Below are 25,388 nucleotides of genomic sequence, written 5' to 3' on the forward strand. Positions count from 1 at the left end.
AAAAGAAAAAATGAAATGGATTTAAACACATTTTCAGGAAACTGTGAGCAATGCAAGTTCATGGTCCTGTAGGAGTTTGATTTTCGACAAAAGGTGAGAGTGACTAAAGGCTGCCGAACACTACAGGAGAATTTGCCTGATTTTGGCTGAGGTGTGAGGTAAATGTGTAGCTTAAATCTCTGTGAGAGTGTACTGCCTTTTGCCTGACTTAGACCTGGGTTAGGCCTGGTTCAGTTCTGGTTTAGACCTGGTTTAGACCTGTTTAAGACTTGGTTTAGACCTCGTTCAGTCCTCATTCAGTCCTGTTTTAGTTCTGTTTTAGTCCTGGTTTAGACCTGGTTTAGTCCTGGTTTAGTCCTGGTTTAGACCTGTTTTAGTCCTGTTTTAGTCCTGGTTTAGACCTGGTTTAGACCTCGTTCAGTCCTCATTCAGTCCTGTTTTAGTCCTGGTTTAGTCCTGGTTTAGACCTGGTTTAGACCTGGTTTAACCTGGTTTAGTCCTGTTTTAGTCCTGTTTTAGTCCTGGTTTAGACCTCGTTCAGTCCTCATTCAGTCCTGTTTTAGTTCTGTTTTAGTCCTGGTTTAGACCTGGTTTAGTCCTGGTTTAGTCCCGGTTTAGTCCTGGTTTAGACCTGGTTTAGTCCTGTTTTAGTCCTGGTTTAGACCTGGTTTAGTCCTGTTTTAGTCCTGGTTTAGACCTGGTTTAGACCTGTTTGGTTTAGTCCCTGGTTTAGTCCTGGTTTAGACCTGGTTTAGTCCTGTTTTAGTCCTGGTTTAGACCTGGTTTAGACCTCGTTCAGTCCTCATTCAGTCCTGTTTTAGTTCTGTTTTAGTCCTGGTTTAGACCTGGTTTAGTCCCGGTTTAGTCCTGGTTTAGACCTGGTTTAGTCCTGTTTAGTCCTGGTTTAGACCTGGTTTAGTCCTGTTTTAGTCCTGGTTTAGACCTGGTTTAGTCCTGTTTTAGTCCTGGTTTAGACCTGGTTTAGACCTATTTTAGTCCTGTTTTAGTCCTGGTTTAGACCTGGTCTCAGTCCCGGTCTGGTCCCAGTCTCAGTCCCAGTCTCAGTCCTGGTGGTCTCAGTCCTGGTCTCAGTCCCGGTCTCAGTCCCGGTCTCAGTCCCGGTCTCAGTCCCGGTCTCAGTCCCAGTCTCAATCCTGGTCCCGGTCTCAGATCCTGGTCTCAGTCCTGATCACCCAACAGTGTACGCGGGTGCACCTCCAGGCCCGTCCCAACACTCAGTCCTGATTTAGTCCTGTTTTAGTCCTGTTTTGGTCCTGGTTTAGTCCTGGTTCAGTCAAAAGTCCGGCATCTCAGTTTAAATCATGTAAATCACGTTATCCGTTTTTTCCCCCCCCCATTTTTCATTTAAACACAAAATCGAAAACTGAAAAAACAAATCATTATCCATTTTTTCATTTTGGTTTTGGAGACAAATAATGAAGAAAATTTTAGCTTTTTTCATTTTCTTATTTTTGGTTTTATTTTGACAAAACGAATGAACGAATGATACACGGATTTTCCTCACTCACCTTACGCATTCTGAGCATCCAAATTTAGAGCTTTACGCAACTTTCAAAGACCAGTGTGAAGTTTTTGCGTCACGGTAAACAACAACTGGCATGCTAACGTGCACTTCCTGGTCATTGTGTCCTACCCGACAATAAAACTATCTATAATTAAACGCTGACAGCACAGGAGAGATAATCTAATAATCTAAACTAAGTACAGAGAAGTGGGCGGAGATAGGGGGTAGGTGAAAACAGGAAGTGCTCGAGCCTGAAATCCAGAATAATACAAGATTACCCACACATGCAGGGATGAATCAAAATATGCAAAATGCTCATTAAAGTTCATTTGGAATAATATGTCTCCTTGAACAGACTAAAGTCATTACAGTCGTATTTAAATGCTGAAAGTTTTTAAGTTCAACCTTCAACATAGTATACTGCATAATGCTTTCTGGACAAATGGTTGTCATGGTCACCGTTAGGACATTTCTACAATAGCAATAAATGTTGTACAGCATGTTCTCAAATGATGATTAGCGAAGAGCAGTTAGAAGTTAGTGTGTAGCAGAATGGTAAGGTTTCACACTATAAAGCCATTTTCTTATTGTCTCTTTCCTTCGCAGTTAAAGGTTTTATGAAGGATTTTTTTTCAGTTTCAAATTGTAAATGGAAGTTCAAAGTAGCATTACAGAGATGCAGCAGCCTTGTAATTATGACGACTGAAAAAAAAAAGAATGAAAATCCATTAACTGTGGATGTGGTTTGGCCAGCTAAACATCAGCCAATAGACAACGACGCTACCTCTTCATCTACTGGCTGTGAGGTTGTCAATCAAACTGGGATTACGTGATTTACGTACGCCTCACACGCATTCCATATACTCAAGATGCTGTTTACTTGACCAGTGCAGTAGTTCTTCGCAGCTTTTTCGAACTGTAGCTTCCTTGTAGTTCGCACAAAGTTTGATGCAATGGCAGACAAGAATCAACGACCAGTTCAGCGCAAAAAGAAAAAGTCTGTTTTTGAGGTCGGTGAAAGAAGAAGAGAAGGGGAAATGGAGCAAAGACAAACTAAGGTGATTCTTAGAGATCCGTGCACTGAAGCAGACGAAGGGTCTAAAGACTGACGTGTTGGTCGCTAAATTACTTTTGGACAGTTCACTTCAACAGCGATTCGTTCAGCAATTCTGAGTGCACACCGGTTGTAAACAAACATGATTTCTAGCGTAAGGAGGAGGCGGGAGGAGACGTTTCTACTTAGGGAGCTGTGGAGGAGGCGAAGTCAGGTCACGCATGCGCAACATCTGAAAAAGGACAATCGATGTATTTCTCTTTCCTTGGAAAATCCTCTAAACCAGAGGTGTCCAAACTTTTTTTTTACGAAGGGCCCTTATCTAAACACAGATGAAGCAGAGGGTTGATCGGGGGCTGTAGACTGGAGCTCAGTACAGGGAATCACTGAAATATGTGCATGTTTAACACGTTAGAATGAGCCATCCGTATTTATTCATGCTAAGATCCCTAAAACCACACACTAAATATTAAATATTTGCTTTATCAAGGCAGATTTTCAAAAAACTTGCAGTAAAAAGTTATTTTTTAATTGACACAAGGTAATTTGGGCCAATTCACCTGGAAGCCTGAGGGCCAAGAAAAATTTGTCTGAGGGCTGCATTTGGCCCACGGACCATAGTTTGGACATGACTGTTCTAAACCATTGTTTCCCAAAGGGTCGTCTTGTCACGATCTGCATGTAGGTTCAAATGTTAAGACATGTTTTCTATCATTTCTAATCTTTTTGTAATTATTTTATCGACCATTTTGTTCTAATCTTGCTGCTTCAATTGAATGTTGAAAAGAAACAGAAATTTTCTATATTTAATGTCCAAATAGGCGACTTCTGGATCCTTTTATTGCTGCTTCAATGACTGTTTTTCATTGTTTAAAACTTGAGTAATACTAATTGTTCAGAGACACGATCACTCAGTCAACAATAAAATATCCTCATTAATGTTCAATAATGGTCAAATCCACCTTTATTTTGTGATTCACAAATAATGTCTATTGACTTGGGTCGTGAAGGTTTGTGACTTTTAAAATATGGGTCCAGAGGAAAAAAAAAAGATTGGGAAACACTGATCTATACAACCTTTAATGTCCCTGTACCTGATGTTTTTTTTTTCCATATTTGACATGTTGTATAAGGTCAAAAGGTCAAAATATGTCTGCTGTCTGCATCTAATTAGGGCTGCAACAACTTAAGTGATTAATCACACAATAACTGACTACTGAAATAATCACCAACTACAAACAAATTTTGCATTTTTGATGAACTTTGGGTCAAAAACTGTTGTCAAAATCTGACATTCCCTTTTGCTGTCTACAAAAAAAACTAACTCAACTAACAAATCAAATAATCAGCAAAATAATCATCAGTCACAACCATGCAATGTCACAAAATGTATGTTAGCATGCTAGTTGTGGTAGTGGTGGTGATAACTTTGGACTGCTAGTTTTGTTTGTCATGTTTTTAAAGCTCAAACTCGTGTGAATGAAACAAAACACAACTCCTGCTACATTTTTTGATAAGAAAACAACATTCCACAAATTTATAACGATAAATCTAACCTGCTAGTCAATATTTCCCCCTTGCAATACTGTCTTTTTATCCCTAAAATTCCATCACAACAAGACGCCACAAAATTATAGATTCTCCCACTGCAATTTTCAACAAATTTGTCATCATTTTTGTCCATGCAAAGGTACACCGAGTATACTTATTCTTTCCAGGTACTATTAAGTCCACGTGTACATGCTGAGATAAACTGAGGGTCCGTTTGGGTCTGAATAAAAAATATCGAATCCTTCTTCTGTGGAGTAACAAAAGCAAGACGAGCACCGCCCAAACATGCCTGTCCTTTGTCCGTATTAGTCTCATTGTTTGTGGCTTGAAAAGATAAGAGGAGTCACAAAAGTGCTCTTGTTCCATAGAGGATCTTAGTCCCCACGGATCTGCTTTGTGCTCAGGGCTGTGGGCAGATGAATGGTGAATGGTGATGCAAGAGCAGAGAGTCCCACTGAGTCTGTTCTGAAAGGCTGAAAAGGTGTGGTGCCGATATACTGTGTGACCCAAGAACTGCTCAGATACTCACAGGGCAGAGCACAGACAACAGAGTGTTACAAAAGGCTTCTGTTGTTTTGATTTTGTTCTATTTCTGTCTTATAAGGCTTTACACAGACTTTTATTTGTAGTATTGTCTGGCATTTGACATTGTAGTCTTAAAACATACGCATTCATAATTCATTTGAGACCCTGTTTGTGACATTAAAATGCTTGAAAATGTGCAAAGTGTCCTCAAGGAGTATCGCAGTTTAATCAGGCTAACAACAAGTGCTGCGAGCTGGTGGCATGTTAAGTGACCAGCCCGAACCACACGCTCTGATTAAACTTTACAAAGATGAGTGGATATAGAGCTGTGTCCTGTCTTCCCCATTTCAGAGGGGGAGATTAATAAAAATAATAATTTGTTTATAAAGCACTTTTCAAAACAAGTTTTACAAAGTGCTCTACAAGCAACAAAGAACAATAAAAATAGCATCCAGAAAGATGATGATGCAAAAATGCAATTAATTATAATAAATAAGTTAATAAAATAGAATAAAAATAAATAAGGAATAAAATGTTTAGTTTTAAGAAGTGATTTAAAAGATGATACTGATGGTGTGAGCATTATTTCCTCAGCTGAGGCGCCCAGACTGAAAAGACTCCATCAGCCTTTGTCCGGAGCCTGGACTTTGGAAGAGCCACAGGGACCTGCTTGAGGATCTGCAGCTGCAGGAGGCTCGTACGGGGTTAAAAGTTCTGAAATGTAACTTGGTGCAAGGCTTAGGCAACGTTTACACATAGCCACGTATGTTGAGAAATGAATATTTCCCTCCCTCCATTTTCCAAAATAACATTGTACAGACAGTACTGTTTTCAAAAACGTTTTTGTTTACATCGACCCACATAAATGCTCCATCGAGCGGCGTCATAACTACACCAAGCCTCTGGGCGGCGCCTGGATTAGATTCAAACCTGTAGCATTTATTTTATTAGAGTTGTAAATATTACTCAAAAATACCTTGAAAAATGCGCATTACTGAGCCGGCTCCCCTCTCCACAGATATTTTAAAGAAGTGGCAAAATTGCTGCCCTCTTGTCATGGATATGATCCATCAGCTGTGTGCAAATGCAAACACATGAAAAGTGTTTGCACTTTTCTTCTGCTCTGAATGCTCCATCATCATCATCATAGCAAAAGGGAAACATTGGTCGCACTTTTGGCACATCAGCTCCTAAAATTCAGTTTATTTCACTTTACACGCAAACACAAAACCGGAGTTTTCCAGAATCTCCACTCGGAGCCAGAGTTTTTAAAAAGATTTGTTTTCAGAGGCAAATTTGCCGTTTGCTTGTAAAAGATGGAAACAAACGAAGGGAAATGTCTCAGTTTTTAAAACATACCGATAAGTTCCAATAAGCACCGGGCTGTGTTTCTGAGCGCAGACTTACCTTCATACTGCGGGTGCGGGTGAGGGCGAGAGGGGTAGGGGACATAGCTGATGAGCACTGGCATGTCGAGGCCTTGTCGTACCCATTCCACCACATAGGGGGAGCCAGAGGAGAGGGCAGGGCGAGAGGGAGGGGGCACACACTCCAGCTCCACGGTCCCGCCTGCTTTACCCACCACCACCGAGTGTACACACGGGACCAGCACTGAGGACACAGACAATAATTACACAATATTTGATACTGAGAGATGCCCATAATGACCTCCATTAAAGCTCCTGTATTACACTAAACTGACTCAGGAGCTTTAAGACATGTTATAATGCTGTTACCTCATCAAAAACTTACCTGGAGTTTGTTTTATTTCATTCACACATGTATTTTCTGTTTGAGAGAAAAACTCAGCTTAAATATTTGTGGATTTGTGTCTTAAACATGTGTGAATGAAACACGTGAATGAAACAAACAGGTACATTTTTATTGAGGAAACAACATTATAACATCAGAAGATCAGAAAATAGTGTAAAATTGGTCTTTTAAGTATGGTTTGCCTAAGGTGACCAGATTTTCAAAATAAAACTGGGACATCCCTGGTTTGAATTGGTTGGTAATAATAAAATTGTGAAATGAGTGCGTAATTAAGGAAAATTGTTCAGCATTTGGCACTAATGTGAGTCAGTATATTCACATTATCTTTGTGTGAATAGCAGCTTTTCTGTATTTTACTGAAACAAATGACAATTTATGCCTCATTACTGTTGGCAGGGATCAAATTGGTCAAAAATAGAGACACCTGGGACGTTTCTTGTATAAAACTGGGATGTGTGAAAAATCCTTCAGTCGTCCAGGTAGAATCCGTGGCAAAGGAGAAATTCAGTTTGTCGACTGGACAAAAGTTAGTTTGGTCGAATACATTTCGCATCTCATCCAAGCTGCTTCTTCAGTTCTGGTCAGATGGTGGTGGACACTTCCTTATATCTGCAGGGAGGAGCTAACTACACTGAAACTAACACATCTGCTTGTTTAGAGTTTCTGTTTGTTAGCTTGACCTATTGAACCGCAAAGAGTGTGGGCTCTTATTAGCAGAACCATTCAGGGTCATAATGGAGCTTTCACACCTCTGGCCCTGACCTGCCTACAGCTGTTGTTCTCTTGTTTGTTTAGATTTATGTTTGAGGATGGAGTTGTAAATAGGAGACAGATGGTGTCTGAGGCCCCCATTTCTGTTTAGAGAAGGATTCTCTTTCTTAACAAAAATCACTTCTTTAACTCCCCTCTCAAACCAGTTCTTTTCTCTGGCTAAGATCTGCACTTCACTATCCTCAAAGTGAGTGGCCTGTGGCTTTTAGATGGAGATGTACAGCAGACTGAGGTCCTGTGCTGCTCTCTTGTCTGTGTTGGTTCATCCTCTTGTGAAGTGGTTGTTTAGTTTCTCCAGTGTAGCGTTCACTGCAGTCTTCACTACACTGAATGGAGTAGACCACATTGCTTTGTTTCTCCTTGGACAAATCACTGGTTTTAGATAAATCTCCTGGGACAGGGGACACAGGGCTCAAAACAGTGACTGTCCCAGGTAAATAGGGATGTCTGGTTGCCCTGGAGGTGCTACCTCCAAAAAGTTACATACTGTACCTTAAAGTAACCTAACATATTGTGTTACTGTCTCTGATGTACATTTTAACTCTAAGGCTACATTCAGACTGCAGCCTGAAGTGGTCCCTATGTGACCTGTATCTGATCTGTTAATGACAATCTAAATGACACAGATCTGATTTTTTCAAATGCGACCCAGGCCACTTGGATATGTGCTCCTAAAACCGATACATAACCGACTTTTTTACATGCAACTTCAGTTTGATAATCCCACCTACACGTCAGGCTCGGAGTCTCGTCAGTGGAGGGAAAGTGAGGTTAGAGAGTTGATCAATATTTGGGGAGATCGCTGTATTCAGGACAAATTGTTTCTCCGAACCGGTTGTTTTTCGAAATCTTTGCCAAAGAAATGGCCGAGCGCAGCTGCAGGAGGTCCTGGCTCCAGTGTCAATTAAAAAAAAAGAGCCTCCCAGCCAAATACAAGGAGGCTAAAAACTCAAACAAACAAAGCTTAAAGTTCACATTGGAGATCACATACAAGTCGGATTTAATTGGAAATGTGAACGACCTCACAAAAAAATCGGATTTGACAAAAAAATCGAAATTGAACATTAAGACCTGCAGTCTGAACGTAGAGTGTAATAGAAAAAATAAATAAATAAAATAATAAAAGTATATTTGTGTTTTTAAATGTATTTTCAAATTGACTTCATAAGCTCCATCTGTCATTTCAAAACTGACCATGATAAATTACCTTATACTAGGGTAGTTACCTGGGACAGTCACTGTTTTGAGCTCCGTGTCCACTGTCCCAGCAGATTTATCCAAAACCAGTGATTTGTCCCAGTTTTATACAAGAAGTATCCCAGTTGTCCCTGTTTTTGACCAGTCTGATCCACACCAACAGTAAAGAGAAGTATATATTGTGATTTGTTTAGCTAAAATACAGAAAACTGCTTGAAAACTACCATAAAGTGGGAAAAAAATGCACCAACAAACGTCCTAAAACTTAGATTTTATAGTAACTCAAAGTGAGTCGAGACTGGACAACTTTACACGCTCTTTTCACAATTTTATTTATACCAAACATCCCAACCCGAGTGTGTCTCAGTAAGTGTTGAGGAGTAACAGATTACATGTACCGGCGTTACGTAATCAGAGTACAAATTATGAGTAACTGTATTCAGTTACAGTTACTGTTTCAGTGAGTGGTAAATGGATTACAGTTACTTTGTTGAAATAAATGGATTACATGGCGGTATTTTCCTGTTTTCACATTTTGGGCTATATCCCTTTTTTTTTTTTTGGTAATTCCACTCATTGCCGGACACTAAACCAGGACTAAAACCAAGTCTAAACCAGGACTAAATCAGGATTGAACCAGGACTGAACTAGATCCAAACCAGGACTAAAACCAGATCTGAACTAGATCTAAACCAGGTCTAAACCAGGTCTAAACTAGATCTAAACCAGGTCTAAACCAAGATTAAACCAGGACTAAAACCAGGTCTAAACAAGGACTAAAACCAGGTTTAAACTAGATCTAAACCACGACTAAAACCAGATCTGAACTAGATCTAAACCAGGTCTAAACCAGGTCTAAACCAGGTCTAAACTAGATCTAAACCAGGTCTAAACAAGGACTAAAACCAGGTTTAAACTAGATCTAAACCAGGTCTAAACCAGGACTAAAACCAGGTTTAAACTAGATCTAAACCAGGTCTAAACCAAGATTAAATCAGGACTAAAACCAGGTCTAAACTAGATCTAAACCAGGCCTAAACCAAGACTAAACCAGGACTAAACCAGGATTTAACCATGCTGCGTGGACGTGTCTCCTCCTCTTCTATCAATAATATTTTTAATACAGTTAAAGGAAAGTCTGAGCCTTTTATTGTCTTTTAGCAGATAAAACTAAATATCTTATGTGAAAATATCCTCGTCTTTGCTTCTCTACAGAAAATCAAGTAATCCAAAATATTCAGATTACATTACTCACTTTAAGTAATTTAATGGATTACATTACAAACTACATTTTGGGGTAATCTGTAATCTGTAGGGGAAAACATTTTAAAAGTAACCTTCCCAACACTGGTCCCAGTGTTAAATTTTTGTCAAATCTGGTCACCTTACCTTATACAACTTCTTTACAACATCTATTTTGGTGTATATGATGGGAAATACTTACGGCAAAGCAAAACCGTAGCGCTCAAAGTTCTCGCTGACCTCATATCTGTCACTCACTCGGCCCACAGCATGTTCAATCTGCAAAAACACACAAAATTGCAACAGGCGCATTAGCATTAGCATTAGCACGTCCACCATCTGTGACACTTTCTCCCCCTTCTATCATAACACGGCGTAGACAGCCCGAGAGAGCGCCGTGCACGTTTTAATACCGCTTTCCGATAATTGGAATTCGTCCCATATCATTACACAAATGGGCCGGTGGAGCGCGCTGGCAGCAGACCCCCGGCGGAGCTCCTGATCCTTTCTCAAAGCAAATGTCATAAACGTCACATAAATCGCCTTCGGAGTCACGTGACCGCCGTCATTTAAGTGTTTTATTTAAGCAACGTGGACGAGCCTATGGGAAGCTCAAGGACACGGAGGAGCCAGGGATCACGCCGGAAGGTCCGACCGTAAGCGCCGTGCAACCTTTTGGATAAGTGAGGATAACTGAGCTGTGGTATTTCATGTAGGACTGGGTGAAATAATGTGTCTGGAAGCTGTCTGAAAGCTTTAAAAGGCTAAACCAAATATGCCAAGACGTTAAAGGTAAATACTACAGGAAATGCCAAAATTATTCTCAGTGACGATCATCTTAACGCTCCTGTATGCAGTGTTGGGGAGTAACAGATTACATGTACCGGAGTTACGTAATCAGAGTACAAATTATGAGTAAATGTATTCAGTTACAGTTACTGTTTCCATGAGTGGTAATTGGATTACAGTTACTTTGTTGAAATAAATGGATTACACGCCGGTATTTTCCTGTTTTCACATTTTGGGCTATATCCCTTTTTTTTTTCTCCGGTAATTCCACTCATTGCCGGGCACTAAACCAGGTCTAAAGCAGGTCTACAGCAGGTCTAAAACCAGATCTAAACCAGGACTAAACCAGGACTAAACCAGGACTAAACTAGATCTAAACCAGGTCTAAAAACCAGGTCTAAAACCAGGAGGTCTAAACTAGGTCTAAACCAAGACTAAACCAGGACTAAACCAGGTCTAAAACCAGGTAGGACTAAACCAGGTCTAAAACAGGGTTTAACAGGACTAAATCATGCTGATGGACCGTGCTTCCTCTTCTTCCATCAATAATATTTTTAATTTGGTTCAGTAAAGTCTGGGCTTTTTATTTTCTTTTAACAAACAAAACTTCTTATGTGAAGATTTCCTCGTCTTTGCTTCTCTACAGAAAATCAAGTAATCCAAAGTATTCAGATTACGTTACTCACTTTAAGTAATTTAATGGATTATGTTACAAACTACATTTTGGGGTATGTAATCTGTAATCTGTAGGGGAATACATTTTAAAAGTCACCTTCCCAACACTGCCTATATGACACAAAATGGACTCTTGTGAGCTTTAAGCCACGTTATGATGCTGTTACCTCCTCAAAAACAGACTTGGAGTTGTGTTTGAGTAACTCTTTCTTATTAGTCTGTCTACATCTCCAAAGCTCAGAATGCTCTGTACCTTGTAATGTCATGTAGCGGTCGTTTTTCAAGTGAACAGCTACGTTTAGTTCAGTAGAGATCGGCAATGCCAGGGCTGAAATCATCCAAATGATTCTAATGAAGGTGTATGGAGTTTAAAAACACAGTGGAACAAAAGAAAACTCCAGGTACCATATTTTTCGGACTATAAGCCACGCATTTTTTCATGGTTTGGGTGTTTCCTGCGACTTATACTCCAGTGTGACTTATATATTAAAATGTTCACACTGAAGCTGTGAGAGGCTCTAGGCTTGTGTGTCAGTATCTGCTGCTCCTTTTACTCCTGTACCACTGCAGAAAGAGCCTCTGTCCTGTCTGTATCATGTCAGACGATCACACTATTACTTCTGTACTACTGAAAATTTTAACATTTGAACAAACTCATAAAGACGACCGAGAAGACTGAACGCAAATGCCCCCAAAAAGAAAATTAGAAAATCTGCAGCTGAAAAAGGTAATGTAGCAGCAGAAAGAAAGTTTGGAGTGAACAAGAAACTTGTGGCACAGGGAGGATGCACCATGCAACTTTCCTGCATGTCATTGGATAGATCGACAAAGCCTGGACTTCAGTGACACTGAAACCATCCTGTCGGGATTCAGAAAGGCCAGAATAATTCTAACTGGAACTGATGATGAGTCTGATAGACAGCTACACAGAAGAGGAAGAGGCTCTGTTTACCTCCAGAGGTCATGGAGTTGCTCAGAAGTGACACAGAGGATGAAGAATTCAATGGATTTAGTGATTTGGAGTGAGATGCAGAGTTTGTTAAACTTGTTCTGTTCTGTTGTTTATGTTATAGTTTATCTGAAGAACTGTTCATATGTGATGGTAACAGTCTGTTGTTCTCTCTTCTATTCTTATTACTATAACTTGACTTTCAAGATCAAATGTTGGTTTCTGGTCTCTGATTTTATTAAATAAATTTACCCCAAAAAGTGTGGCTTATAGTCTGGTGCAATTTATATACAGTGTTAGGGAGTAACAGATTACATGTACCGGAGTTACATAATCAGAGTACAAATTATGAGTAACTGTATTCAGTTACAGTTACTGTTTCAGTGAATGGTAATTGGATTACAGTTACTTTGTTAAAATAAATGGATTACAGGGTGGTATTTTTCTGTTTTCACATTTTGGGCTAAACCAGGACTAAACCAGGACTAAACCAGGACTAAACCAGGACTAAACCAGGACTAAACCAGGACTAAAAGCAGGACTAAAACAGGTCTAAACAATATGACACTTCCACTTAATTTAACAGTAGGTGGACATAATTGAAGGCAGCAGTGATCTTATATAAAAATCATTTCTCTATCAATAATATTTTTTAATATGTTTAAGTAAAGTCTGGGCTTTTTATTTTCTTTTAGCAGACAAAACAAAACATCTTATGTTAAGATCCTCGTCTTTGCTTCTCTACAGTAAACAAAAGTCTGTTCATGGAGACTTGGGCTCAACAACCAGTTTGAAGACAACAAACAAGAATGTTCAGGATGTGGTTGCTACATTCATGTAGTTTTAAAAAGCATGACAATATCAAGTAATCCAAAGTAATCAGATTTATGTTACTCACTTTAAGTAATTTAATGGATTACGTTACAAACTACATTTTTGGGGATGTAATCTGTAATCTGTAGGGGAATACATTTTAAAAGTCACCTTCCCAACACTGCTTATGTTTTTTTCTTCTTCATAGCACATGATATGAGTGTGATATGGGTGCTTTAAAGCCAGATCAGTGCTCCTCTATGGATTTACCACAATACATGACACTTAACATTGCACTAAAACACAGGTTTTATTAGCTGTATGTCCAGACGTGAGAGAGAATCCTGCTTCACTGTTGTCCGCATGATGTCACTGGGGGCACTTACCAAACTGCGTGTGCTGACCACTGCACCGGCCCCGCTTTTCAATTATGCCTGACCATAAAAACCCAAAGAGAAGTGCATTAAAAACATTTAACGTGCCCACTATTTTTCAGTCTGTCAGAGCGTAATGGCTGGGCACCTTTTTAGAAATTAGAATCCATTTTGTTCACTATAATAATTTGTCTGCTCAAGAACAATTAGGCCATTCCCCAAAGAGCTTTAATCAAAACAGAGGCTGTGTACGTCCAGAGAGATAAAACATACTACTGAAATGGGGTATATTTTAATGCACTCATCTGTTTTCATTAGCTCACATGCTTTTATTGATGTACAAATGCTCTGTGTAACTGCGGTAGTAAAGTCACTCCCCTCCTGCTTTATGAGATCATTTACGTGTGGTGTTTACTATACATTGTACCTGTTTCACACCACATATTTAAATATAGTGTTACTCATATACTAATGCTACAGGTAATCATGGACTAATTGAGCTTTAATAAAATGGTCATATTTTTATGCAGTATCTTTTCCACCTTCAAGACACTCAAAGCTCTTTACAGCAATTGACCCCTCACCCATACGGGCAAGGGTGTTAAGTGTCTTGCCCAAGGACACAATGACCATATTCATCTGTGGGAGCTGGAATCGCACCACCAACCTGTGGGTCAGTGGAAAAACACTACCAACTGAGTTACTGTCGCCCTAGTCTGATTCATCTTTGTGGAAACCGTCTGACCTCGCAGCATTAAGATTCATTTGCTCAACAGCAGGTGGGTACTTTTTTTATTTAACCAGTTGCTGCTATTTGGTCATGATGTAGCAGCTCTGCTTGTACAAGTCTCTCCATGGCCGAGCACCAAAGTACATCTGTGACATGTTAGTGTCATATGAACCATCTCACACTCTGAGGAGCTCAGGGACCGGCCTCCTGCTGGTGCCCAGAGTCACGACTAAACAAGGGGAGTCAGAGTTTCAGGTTCATGCAGCTAAAACCTGGAACAGTCTGAACATGTGAGACAGACTCTTCTGTGACGCTGTTTAAATCCAGGCTCAAAACATTTCTGTTTAACTGTGCAAATAACTGAAAGGTTTTCATTCCGCACTCTTCTCTCCAATTTATGTCTCTCTTTTTAAAATTTTAATCTTCATGATTATTTATGTTTTGATTTGTTTTTATTATGATTTTAATGTATTTCTTATTCTGTAAAGCACTTTGAATTACTTTGTGTACGAATTGTGCTATACAAATAAACTTGCCTTGCCTTGTATGTAATGCACTGCTAAGAAGGCTAACTGATATATTAAGCTAAGGAAGAAGGGCAATAACATCTTTCCCCTTCATAAAATTCTCCAGACATTCTCTTTGTTCCCACTTTGCCAACACAGAATGTCTGTCTTCATCTACATCCATCTCGACGCTTTGTTTACTGTTGTGCTGTTCCACAAAAGGGACCCAGACAGGCACTTGAGTTTGACGTCATGGCTTCACAGCTCTTCACTGATTGGTCGGTGACGGTCTACAACTTCCAGGGTCTACACCGTCTAGTGTATTCCAATTCCTGACATAGTCGCTGGAGAGAAATTAAATTGAGCAGAGGCACTAGGTGGTGCCAGCCTGGCTACTGTTGTCCCATATCAAATCAATAATAATATAACTTTTTACCATGTAAAAACAGCATCATACTGTCTAAAGCAGACATGGAGAGACTCCCTGAGCAACAGCCTGTCGTTCCCTGTTCTATTGTTATTACTATAACTTGCCTTTCAGCATAAAATGTCGGTTCCTGGTCTCCGATAAAAATTTAAACTAAATAAATTTCCCCCAAAAAGTGTGACTTATATATGTTTTTTTCTTCTTCATTACGCATTTTTTGGCTGGTGCGACTTATAATCTGGAGCAACTTATAGAAAATACAGTACTAACTTAAAGAAGTTCTTCCCCCCCTTTTACAGAAAGTTAACATAAACTGAACTTCAAATAGAAAAAATATGTAATTACTCTGAGACAAAGAGATATTCCTCATTTCCAGCTCTCTTAAAGATGGGGATGTTACACTTATATGGAGTATTAATTGCTAATACATATCATACTTAACATACTAACATAGTCCAGGTACTTTCCATAGTGATCCATGGGCGTATACTAGTCTATGTGCTCTTATACTTGTTCTGATACAGATCAAGATATAAAGGTATTGTGACTTTTTTAGTGTCGATTCTTGCTCAAAGTTTGATCCTAGTTTTAGTATCAGATTTAGTATTAGATTTTCAAATTTCAGATTTGACTTCCGTGAAAACGCAGTAGACAAATACTTTCTCTAGCCAACTACTGCACTCTGCCCTCCATAACCCTCCACCTATAAATGACTAAAGTACAGTTCGAATGCCCCAGACTGACAGCTCCAGCACGTGCGCACACTCCACACCCACACAGTCAAACAGAGCGAGTCAGATAAGCACAGCACACCCTCCTCTTCACTCTGTAATAGGGCCATTCTATTCAACCAGCTTCCTTTACAGCCTCCTGTGCAGTGCAATCAAACCTTATTACGGCCTGATATACGGACTCATTTCAAAACCATTCCGTCTCCTTGTAAAGCACAATGCATGTAACGAGGCCGCACTCAATGTCGTGAAATGTTTATACAGCAAGACGCGCGAGAGAAAAGTTCAGCCTTCACACACTCTGGGATAGTCTGAGATATACAATGAAGGCAAACAAGAATCAGTTCAGTAGGTTCAAAGTCAGTTCTCAATACATACATAATGTATGAAAAGGGATTACGAGAAGTGCTTGCATTACTGTAGCAAAATCAGGGTCAAGTTTTGATACAAAGAAAGGCTAAAGCTACGTTTACGCTGAAACAAATCACTGAATCACCGTATCAGAAATGACCTGCATCCACACATGTTGTTTCTGTATCCGCAATCCTTCCCTATCCACACAGCTTTGAGCATATTTGTTTATGTTTTACAGCAGACATGTCAAACTCAGGCCCGGGGGCCAAATTTGGCCTGCAATATAATTATATTTGGCCCGCGAGATCATATCAAATATGTATTAGAGCTGGACCACCGGCTGCCACGCCAATACTACAAATCCCAGAATGCTTTAAAAAATGCATTGGCACCGGCCTGTCAGTCCACTAATAGCCTCCACCACTCTTGTTGACACTCATTAACATCTGCTAAAGACTGGATTTTCACTGCAGCACATTGTTATTTATTGTTAGTTTAAAAACACAGTAGAGCACTTCCTGTATTACCACATGACATCAAAAGGTGGAACAGGATGTTTTCAGATTGAGAGAAGAACTAAATCTGCAGGGTTTGAGAGTTAAATATGTGTGAATGAAACAAAACACAACTCCAGGTCTGTTTTTGATGAGGTAACAACCTTCTGACATGACTTAAAGCACGCAAGAGTCAATTTGCATAATATAGGACCTTTGACTTTCTATTTCCATGGAATCTCCTTCAGAAAGCTCCACATTGTACCTTTAGATCTGGCCACACTAGTACGTATTCAAGTCGTTTTCATTACGGTTCTTATCACATGAAAAATATCAACTAAAAAAAATAATCAAAAGTAAACTTATTGAAGTACCTGTTTAAAAAATTTACTCAAAGGGTAAAAACTTTTTTGCGAAGATATTTGGAACAATTAAGCTCATTTTAAGCTCAAATGAACTCACATTAAATGGTCTCAAACCATAAAGAAAAACACTTTTTACTTTTCAGTCCAGATTTAAAATGTAGTGGAGTAGAAAGTACAGATAGTAGCCACTGTAAAAAGTACTTAAGCAAAGTACAGATACCTAAAAATTGTACTTCTACTTTTGTACTTTGTTGCATCCCACCACTGCTTATTGGCCTTATACTTATACATACATAACATGACACTAACAGGTTAATTCGCCAATGCCAATCTGAATACTAAAATGACTAGAGCGCCTATTTTTATCAACTTCAACATTTATGAATGACTCTTTTGGATATTATGAAAATAGTATGCAAGAAAGATAAACTGCCTGTTCCACCTTTCTGCCTACACTTTGCATTTTATTGAATGAACCACGTGGAAACAATTGCCTGTATGTTTTTTTATTGGTTCAGCATCAGATGAGAATAAGTGAGCGGGGTTAACAGTTCATTCTGAAACTTGTTCTTCACTGGATGTAGTTTAAATACGGGCTCTAAACTTATAAAAGTGAATTCTGCAAATCAACTTTCAGAGAGGAAAGTGCTGTACAAGCTGCGAAGAACAATAAAAATATCCAGAAAATATACAAAAAACAGACGATGATGCAAACAATTCAAGGAATTATAAAAAATAAAAAGAAATTAGGAATAAAATCAAGCTAAAACCAGTTAAAGGAAGGCCAACCGATCAAAATTTGTCTTAAGAAGCGATTTAAAAGATGATTCTGATGATGCGAGTCTTATCTCCTCAGGCAGGTCGTTCCAAAGCCGAGGCGCTCGGACTGAAAAGGCCTGGACTTTGGAAGAGCCACGGGGGAATCTGTCTGAGGATCTGCGGCGGCGGGAGGCTTGTACGGGGTTAAAAGTTCTGAAATGTAACTTGGAGCAAGACCCAAACGAGCTTTAAAAATGATCAGTAAAATCTTAAAATTGATTCTAAAACACACAGGAGCCAGGGAAGGGAAGTAAAACAGGGTCATGTGTCGATTGTTAAACTCAGCGAGGAGCCGAGCTGCTGCGTTCTGAACCAGTCGAAGGCGGGAGATGGATTTGGAGTCGAGGCCGGAGAGGAGGGAGCTGCAGTAGTCTAGACAAGAGAAGATGAAAGCGTGGATGACTTTTTCAAGATCAGGGCGGGAGAGGATAGTTTTGATTTTACTAATTGTGTAGAGGTGGAAAAAACAAGATTGAGTGATTTTTTGACATGAAGGTGGATCTGTACACTTATATCTGTACACTTTCCCATGCTTGGACAATAAAACACTTTATAACAGACCACAAGAGCTGCTTATACAATGTGTCTGTTGTTAGGCAAGACACATTTTGATCAAATCCATGAGAAAAAATGGATACAGACTTTGTATTTACTGTCTGTCCCTCCATGTACTTCAACATTCAGCAACATGACCAGAGATGCACTGATGAGGCTTTCATTTTTGGTATCAACTGATACCCGGCATTAAAGGTTGTATGGAGGATTTTTTTTTTTTTTTTTCAAATTGTCGATGAAAGTTCAAAATAGAATTATAGAAATGCAGCAGCCTTGTAATTATGATGACAAAAAAAAAGAATGAAAATCCATCAATTGTGGATGTGGTGGGGGCAGATAAACATCAGCCAATAGATAACAAGACTACCCCTTTATCAATTGGCTTTTGGGTTGTCAATCAAACTCCCTACGTTTCTAGCGTCACTGACTTGCGGGCGCGCTGGGATTACGTTTACATTCACCTTTCACGCACTGATTCTGTTTACTCAACCAACACAGCGGTTCTTAGCGTCTTTTACGAACTGTAGCTTCCTCTCAGTTTGCACAAAGTTTGCTGTAATGGCGGACAAGAATTCACGACCAGTTCGCCGCAAAAGAAAGTCTGTTTTTGACGTTGCTGAACGAAGAAGAGAAGAGGAAGAGGAGAGAAGCGTGCCATTTGAAAAAGGAGAAACAGTTGCTGCATTTCTCTTTCCTTGGAGAATCTTCTATACAACCTTTAACTGATACCATTGTCGAGATTGAAAAAGACATTTTATTTACATCAAAACACGGTGAACTTACTACAAAACTTTTCCAGCAAATACCTATTGAACATCTTTGAAATTAAAATGAAATAAAAAATGAAATGAAAAATGAAATTGAACATCTTTGTATGCATAAAAGTCTGAATATTATGAAACGCTCTAGGCCAACATTAGCCAGTACCTAGTCTGTAAAATAGAAGTGGACTAAGGGAGTGTGCAACCAAATGAGGCTAATCAAGGCTAGCAGTTATAGCTGCTCATTTGCAACCAGGGACCATATTTGGATATATTCTGGATGTTGAATGTACACGCCCCCTCGCTGGTTTAGCAGAGAGCAGGCATCAATGAGGATGTTACTAACGCTAGTGTGAGAGTCCACAAGGAAAACAGGCACCAGATTGATCTGTTATTAATGTTTAAAACAGCAAAATAAACACTCAACATGTCTGACTAACTAGACATCGAAGGAACCACATCACACCCATGTTTACTGTATTTTCTGGACTATAAGTCGCACTTTTTTCATAGTTTGGGTGGTCCTGTGACTTATACTCCGGTTGTGACTTATATATTAAAATATATAATTTCACATGTTTTATTATTTTCACAATGACAGCCACGAGAGGGCGCTCTAGGCTTGTGTGTCAGTATCTGCTCCTCCTATTATTCCTGTACTACTGTCACTTGGCTCGACTGCGCATGTCTCCTGCAGAAAGAGTCACTGTCCTGGTTTGAGTGGCTGTCCGCCTACTGAAGTTTGAGACGTTTCTTCTGATCTCGCCTGTATTTAACTCATATGAGTCATTAAGATGTATCCCACTCACTAATGTTCATTTAGCATCATAACTTATTTTATCACATGGCGATAAACTGTTAATCATATTCTGTAGATTACAAGCTGGAAGTAGTGAAATATGCAGCCAAAAACGGTAATCGAGCAGCAGGAAGAAAGTTTGGAGTGAGCGAGAAACTTGTGAGGGACTGGTGAAAAGCGGAGAATACTCGAACTGCAATGAAGAAAACAAGAAGAGCTAATCCTGGGCTAAAACCTAGATTTAGTTAGAGTTGGCGGAGTTGCTCAGAAGTGACACCGAGGACATGCCTTTCAAGATAAAATGTCGGTTCCTGGTCTCCGATTTTATAAAATACATTTCCCTCCCAAAAAATGCAACTTTTAGTCCAGTGCGACTTATACATGTTTTTTTCTTCATTATGCATTTTTTGGATGGTGCAAATTATACTCTGGAGCGATTTATAGTCTGAAAATATACAGTATGTGAAATGCTGCCCATCCAGGTAATCTTCCTGGACCTGTGCCGATATTCAATACCAGTGCATCCCTATACATGTCCCTCTGTTTTACAGTTTGAAGTGGCCCTGCTTAACATACTAGCCTGTTTCATCAGCTGGTCTCACTTCGTAGAAACCGTCTGACCTTGCAGTGTTAGGATTCGTTCGCTCAACAGTAGGCAGGTACTTTTTTTCATTTAACCAATCACTGCTTTTTAGTCGTGATGTATGTAATGCGCCGCTCACAGGGTTAACTGGTATATTAAGCTTTTCCCAAATCCTGTAGGTTAAAGGGCAATAACGTATTTCCCCTTGATAAAATTCACCAAACATTCTCTTTGTTCTGGCTTTAAATCCTCGATCTCTGGAACACACAGAATGTATGGCTCTTCGCTGATCGGCTGGTGCCTGGACTTCTGGGTTTTTGCAAACCATCTAGTGCAGGGGTGTCAAACTCATTTTGGTCCGGGGGCCGTATCCAACCTACTTTGATCCCAAAGGGGCCAGGATAAAAACTCATGGCATATATACCACAAAAATAGCAATAAGTTCAAACACAAATCTACGCAAAATGCAAATCTATTACAGAAATCTTTTTTAATTGATGAACTCTTTCTTTTACAAAATATTATATTAGGAACAACCTGAAACTTGAAAAATGCCATGTCAACGTAATGTTTTAACATTAACTTGGATGCAAATAGGAATAAGTCAATTTTTCTTGGAAAATCCTGCACTCGGCTCCACTTTTCTCATTTTTGACATTTTTCTGATGAGGGTGTCACGGTCAACAGTCAAAACGATCGTCCTTTAAGAGCGTTTGCAAAGAGACAAGTCTTAATTTGTGCTGCTCTGGTGGGAGGGGCCACGTACAAAGACGCTGGAGACGCTGCTATGCTAAGCACCGCAGAAAATTATCAATATTTTAATAGAAAACATAATTAAAATATTTTAGTAGAAAATCAGCCGAGGGCCAGATCAAAGGTCTCGGAGGGCCGGATCTGGCCCCCGGGCCGCATGTTTGACACCCCTGGTCTAGTGTTTTCTGATTCCTGACCTAGTGGCTGGAGAGAAATGAAATTGAGCGGAGGCACTAGGTTACCGAGGACTTGCCTTTCAAGATGAAATGTGTGTTCTTGGTCTCTGATTTTACATAATAGACCCCCCCCCCAAAAAAAAATGCGACTGCGATACAATTTGAAGTGGCCCTGCATAACATACAGTATTTCCTATCAAAATCCTCTTTCCCATAGTTATTTCTGAATCGTTGGATATTCACTGAACAACATACCGCACACACCTTGAACAGACTTGGGCCATATCTGCTCTCTCCACCATTACGCCTTTATGGGGCTTTTTATTTCACGACGGGGCAGAGTCCAGAGCCATACAAAACAATTACGCAGACTGTGGACATCTGCTGCAGCCTCCTATGGGCCCCCAAACTGCCTTAAAAACACACACTCTCCTAAAAATAAAAATAGGGAAAAACAACTTGCCTATCCAGTACCCAGACAGCCTATGCGCAGTGCCCTTCATAGTGTGGCATCATGCAAAGCAGCAGCCCTGACTCAGAGCACAGATTTGAATAAGGCTAAGAGCATTGGGAAGGCAAACCGAAGCTCAGGCTGGCTTTTAGGCACCGCTGATGGCTGCTCTGAGGAAATGGTGGGGGCTGGTTACCTGCGAGAGAAATGTCAACTGTCTGAATTTTAAAAGAGAAGTGCAAATGCGCTGGTTGGACCTGGGCAGAGTTTCACACTATTGTTAATATTGTGAATGGTGTTGGGAAGATATGTCAAACTTGAATAACGAACCGAGTGTTTATATCTTCTGGGATTCAGAATATACAAGTTTATCTAATACTTTATGAAGATGTGAGTCTGGTCACCCTTGAATCTGACAGTTTTCAGATGGGCGTGATTAGGTGGTCACGTGGATTATCAAATGTTACATAATTGAGGATAGTGAGAAAGTCCCAAACATTGTACTAATAAAAGTGACTGAAGAGCGAGACACTTGCCGCCCAGTCAGATGTGCAGAGTCTACACACAAATGACTCAAAAAAAAAAAAAAAAGTTAATGTAGTATAATTAAGGTGTAATTGGTGTGCCTGGACCTTACTGAGCCCTTTAAGAGTTTAAGAGGACATTTACAGCCACCTGCTTGTCTTGAATGTTGTGTTGCAGCAGTGTCCAAACTATGGCCGGTAGCCAGGCCAATGCCACCTAGTGCCTCTGTTCAATTTCATTTCTCTCCAGGGACTAGGTCAGAAATCAGAATACACTAGATGGTTCGCAAAAAACCCCGGAAGTGTGAGTTCAGGCACCAGCCAATCAGCGAAGATTCATATATTCTGTGTTGGCAACGATTCCCGAGATCGAGGATTTAAAGCTGAACCAAAGAAAATGATGTTATTGTCCTTCTTCCTACAGGATTTGGGAAAAGATTAATATACCAGTTAACCCCGTTAACGGTGTATTACATATGCCACGACTAAATAGCAGTGATTGGTTAAATAAAAAAAATACCTGCCTACTGTCGAGCAAATGAATTCTATGTGAGGTCAGACGGTTTCTACGAAGTGAAACTGGCTGATGAGTCAGGCTATGAAAAGTGTCCCTCAGACCAATTTTAATCTGCTAAACTGGCCCAGTTGATCATAGGAAAACATGATCTCAAGCACATCACACTGCATTGTGATACAGACCTAAAATCAATAGTGGCTCAGTCTGTGCATGTAAGATACACTACAGATCGACCGATATGGCTTTTCCATGGCCATTGCTAATACTGATTGTTTAGAACTGACATGTCAAAATCAGGCTCGGGGGCCAAATTTGGCCCGCGATATAATTATATTTGGCCTGCAAGATCGTATCAAATATGTATTAAAGCTGGCATGCATGCACTGCCAGTACTACGAATCCCAGAATGCTTTACAAATGCGTTGGCACCGGCCTGTCAGTCCACTAATAGCCTCCACCACTCTTGTTGACACTCATTAACATCTGCTAAAGATTGGATTTTCACTGAAGCACATTGTTATTTTTGACTGGTTGTTGACTTGTGAAGAAAAAAAAAGAAAAGAAAAGAAACATTTAAAAGGAGTTCAAAAGCTACAGATAGACAGAGACATTATTTCTTTAAAACTTATTTTGCTTGTGGATTCTATGTTTAAGCAAAACTATTATTAAACATTTATTTTAATAAGAAAAGGTTTAACACGGCATATCTCAAAAGAAAGAAAACATGCAGATGTTGTTGAAACTTTTCAATAAATATTTTCACTTGTCCCAGTTTTTCATTTAGGCCTCTGTGAATCTGAGTTTGACACCCCTGGTTTAGAAAATAGAACAACCGTGGCCCATACTTCTGGGTCGATATTTTTGGGCCGATTTTTTATTATTTTCCCCAAATTCAGTTTTTTACCTTTACTACAAACTCCCCCCAAGCACCAAACCTATAAGAGAGCTGTGTAACCACGATTTGTGCACTTATTTCTTCATATTAAAATGCTAAAATAAAGGTTTGTGTGTATTTTTTAAACAGCAGATCAACCAAAACAAAATGGACCGTGCTGGAAATTTAAGGCCGATACGTGAAAAAGTCTAAATATTCTCATCTGAATAATCTTTGACCTACAGCTTCGATTATCTTTCAAGATATTCAAAGTGAAAAAGTTTGTCCACCCTGTTATGTTGTTTAGTCTTCACTTCTTCTCTGACAGAACTGGGTTGTAAAGCCAAGTCTGCATTTTGTCCTCTAACTTTCAACTCCCCTGCTGAAACATCCAACATCTCCACCTCCACCACAGCAGCAGAACCAACAGCCACCTCTTCATCTCCTCCAGAAGACAGCAGACATTCTTCTCCTCCTCCTCCACATCACTCTGTTCATTCCATCATTAACAGTTTCCGGGCTGTGTCGTTAGAATTAGCATGAGCGCTCTAATCTCAAAGGCAGGAGTTCTTAATCAAGCCATTATTCTCATGTTGGACAAGTGTTAGTGCGTCGCCCGTGGCACAGGAACAAAGCCCACATTAGCAACAGGGCCACACACACACTAACACACACACACACCCCTGCACACACAGGAGCTGGGCCTAATGAACCATTGTTGTTGATTAGGAGAGAAGACTAGGCGGTTTGTTCCGGAAAGGCGGACTGCCACAGCGTAATGTAAGCGTTGTCAAAGCTCTGAGCTAATGCGCGATCGTGGGCGAGATCTCATTCTTTTGACGTATGGACGAAATGAAAGTTGATGCGTTTAATTAAAGAGGGGTGTTATGCTAAATTGACTTTTTTTGGAGGTTTCTACCGTGTTATAAGCAATGGTGTTTACTCATCACAACATGGCTGAAGAGGATTAAGATGTGATCAATACAGGTTTGAGTAATCTAATGATCTCTCCTGGGCCCTATTCAAACCTAGATAAACCTTAAACTCCTTATGGTTAGCAGTGTGAGGTTGTCCAAGCTCGTGCATGGCAATTTTCCATAAATATACAAAAGTGTGATTCAAAATAATACACTACAACTTCACAAACCTGGTACGATGCAGTAGTTTCATTAGGCTTAGATTTAGAGATTAAGGCGAAGGAGACTCCAGCCTTAAGTGACCCAAGTACAATTTTTTGGCCCCTATGCTCCTGTTTCTGATCTTTTAATGACAGTCTGAACCACACAGATCAGATTTTTTCAAATGTGACCCAGACCACTTGGATATGTGCTCCTAAAACCGATACATATCCGATCTTTTGACATGCGACTTCAGTCTGAACGGCCAGGTCGCATTCATCCTACCCACACATCATAAGAACACCTGTTGTGAGCCAATACAACCCAACGCCAACACATTTATTCACTAAAATAGGCTACCAAAGACATGTTTTCTCCCACGAGAGTAGGTGCTCACAAATGTACACAAATGTTCTTTTCATCAGACAAAAATTGTATATGAACTCCGTGTGAGTGAAGCAGAGAAGCACAAAGAAATCCCACCACTCTTGGCTGCGACTCTGCACCCACATGTTCCTTTCTATGGACGTTGCTGCCGCTGCCCCACAAAACGCCACGAGCAAAAACCTCGTCCGTCTCCTTCTCAATCTCCTCCTTAAAATAAATAAGCTGT

The 25,388-nt window shown here is 39.9% G+C and overlaps 1 protein-coding gene across 1 annotated transcript in view; it reads right to left on the reverse strand.

Moving 5' to 3' along the window:
- The window catches only part of igsf9a (immunoglobulin superfamily, member 9a), a 242,568-nt gene that overhangs the window by 179,175 nt on the left and 38,005 nt on the right, over positions 1–25,388 (reverse strand). Inside the window, exons 2-3 of the mRNA XM_020919260.2 lie at positions 9,841–9,917; positions 6,063–6,266 (exon numbers count right to left, since the gene is read on the reverse strand). Coding sequence (XP_020774919.2) covers positions 6,063–6,266; positions 9,841–9,883 — 247 coding nt within the window. The 5' untranslated portion in view covers positions 9,884–9,917. The remainder of the gene's footprint in view (positions 1–6,062; positions 6,267–9,840; positions 9,918–25,388) is intronic.

Source organism: Boleophthalmus pectinirostris, unplaced genomic scaffold (assembly GCF_026225935.1).
Source record: "Boleophthalmus pectinirostris isolate CB_2022bp ecotype Guang Dong unplaced genomic scaffold, ASM2622593v1 HiC_scaffold_18, whole genome shotgun sequence".
Taxonomy (NCBI): Eukaryota; Metazoa; Chordata; class Actinopteri; order Gobiiformes; family Gobiidae; genus Boleophthalmus; species Boleophthalmus pectinirostris.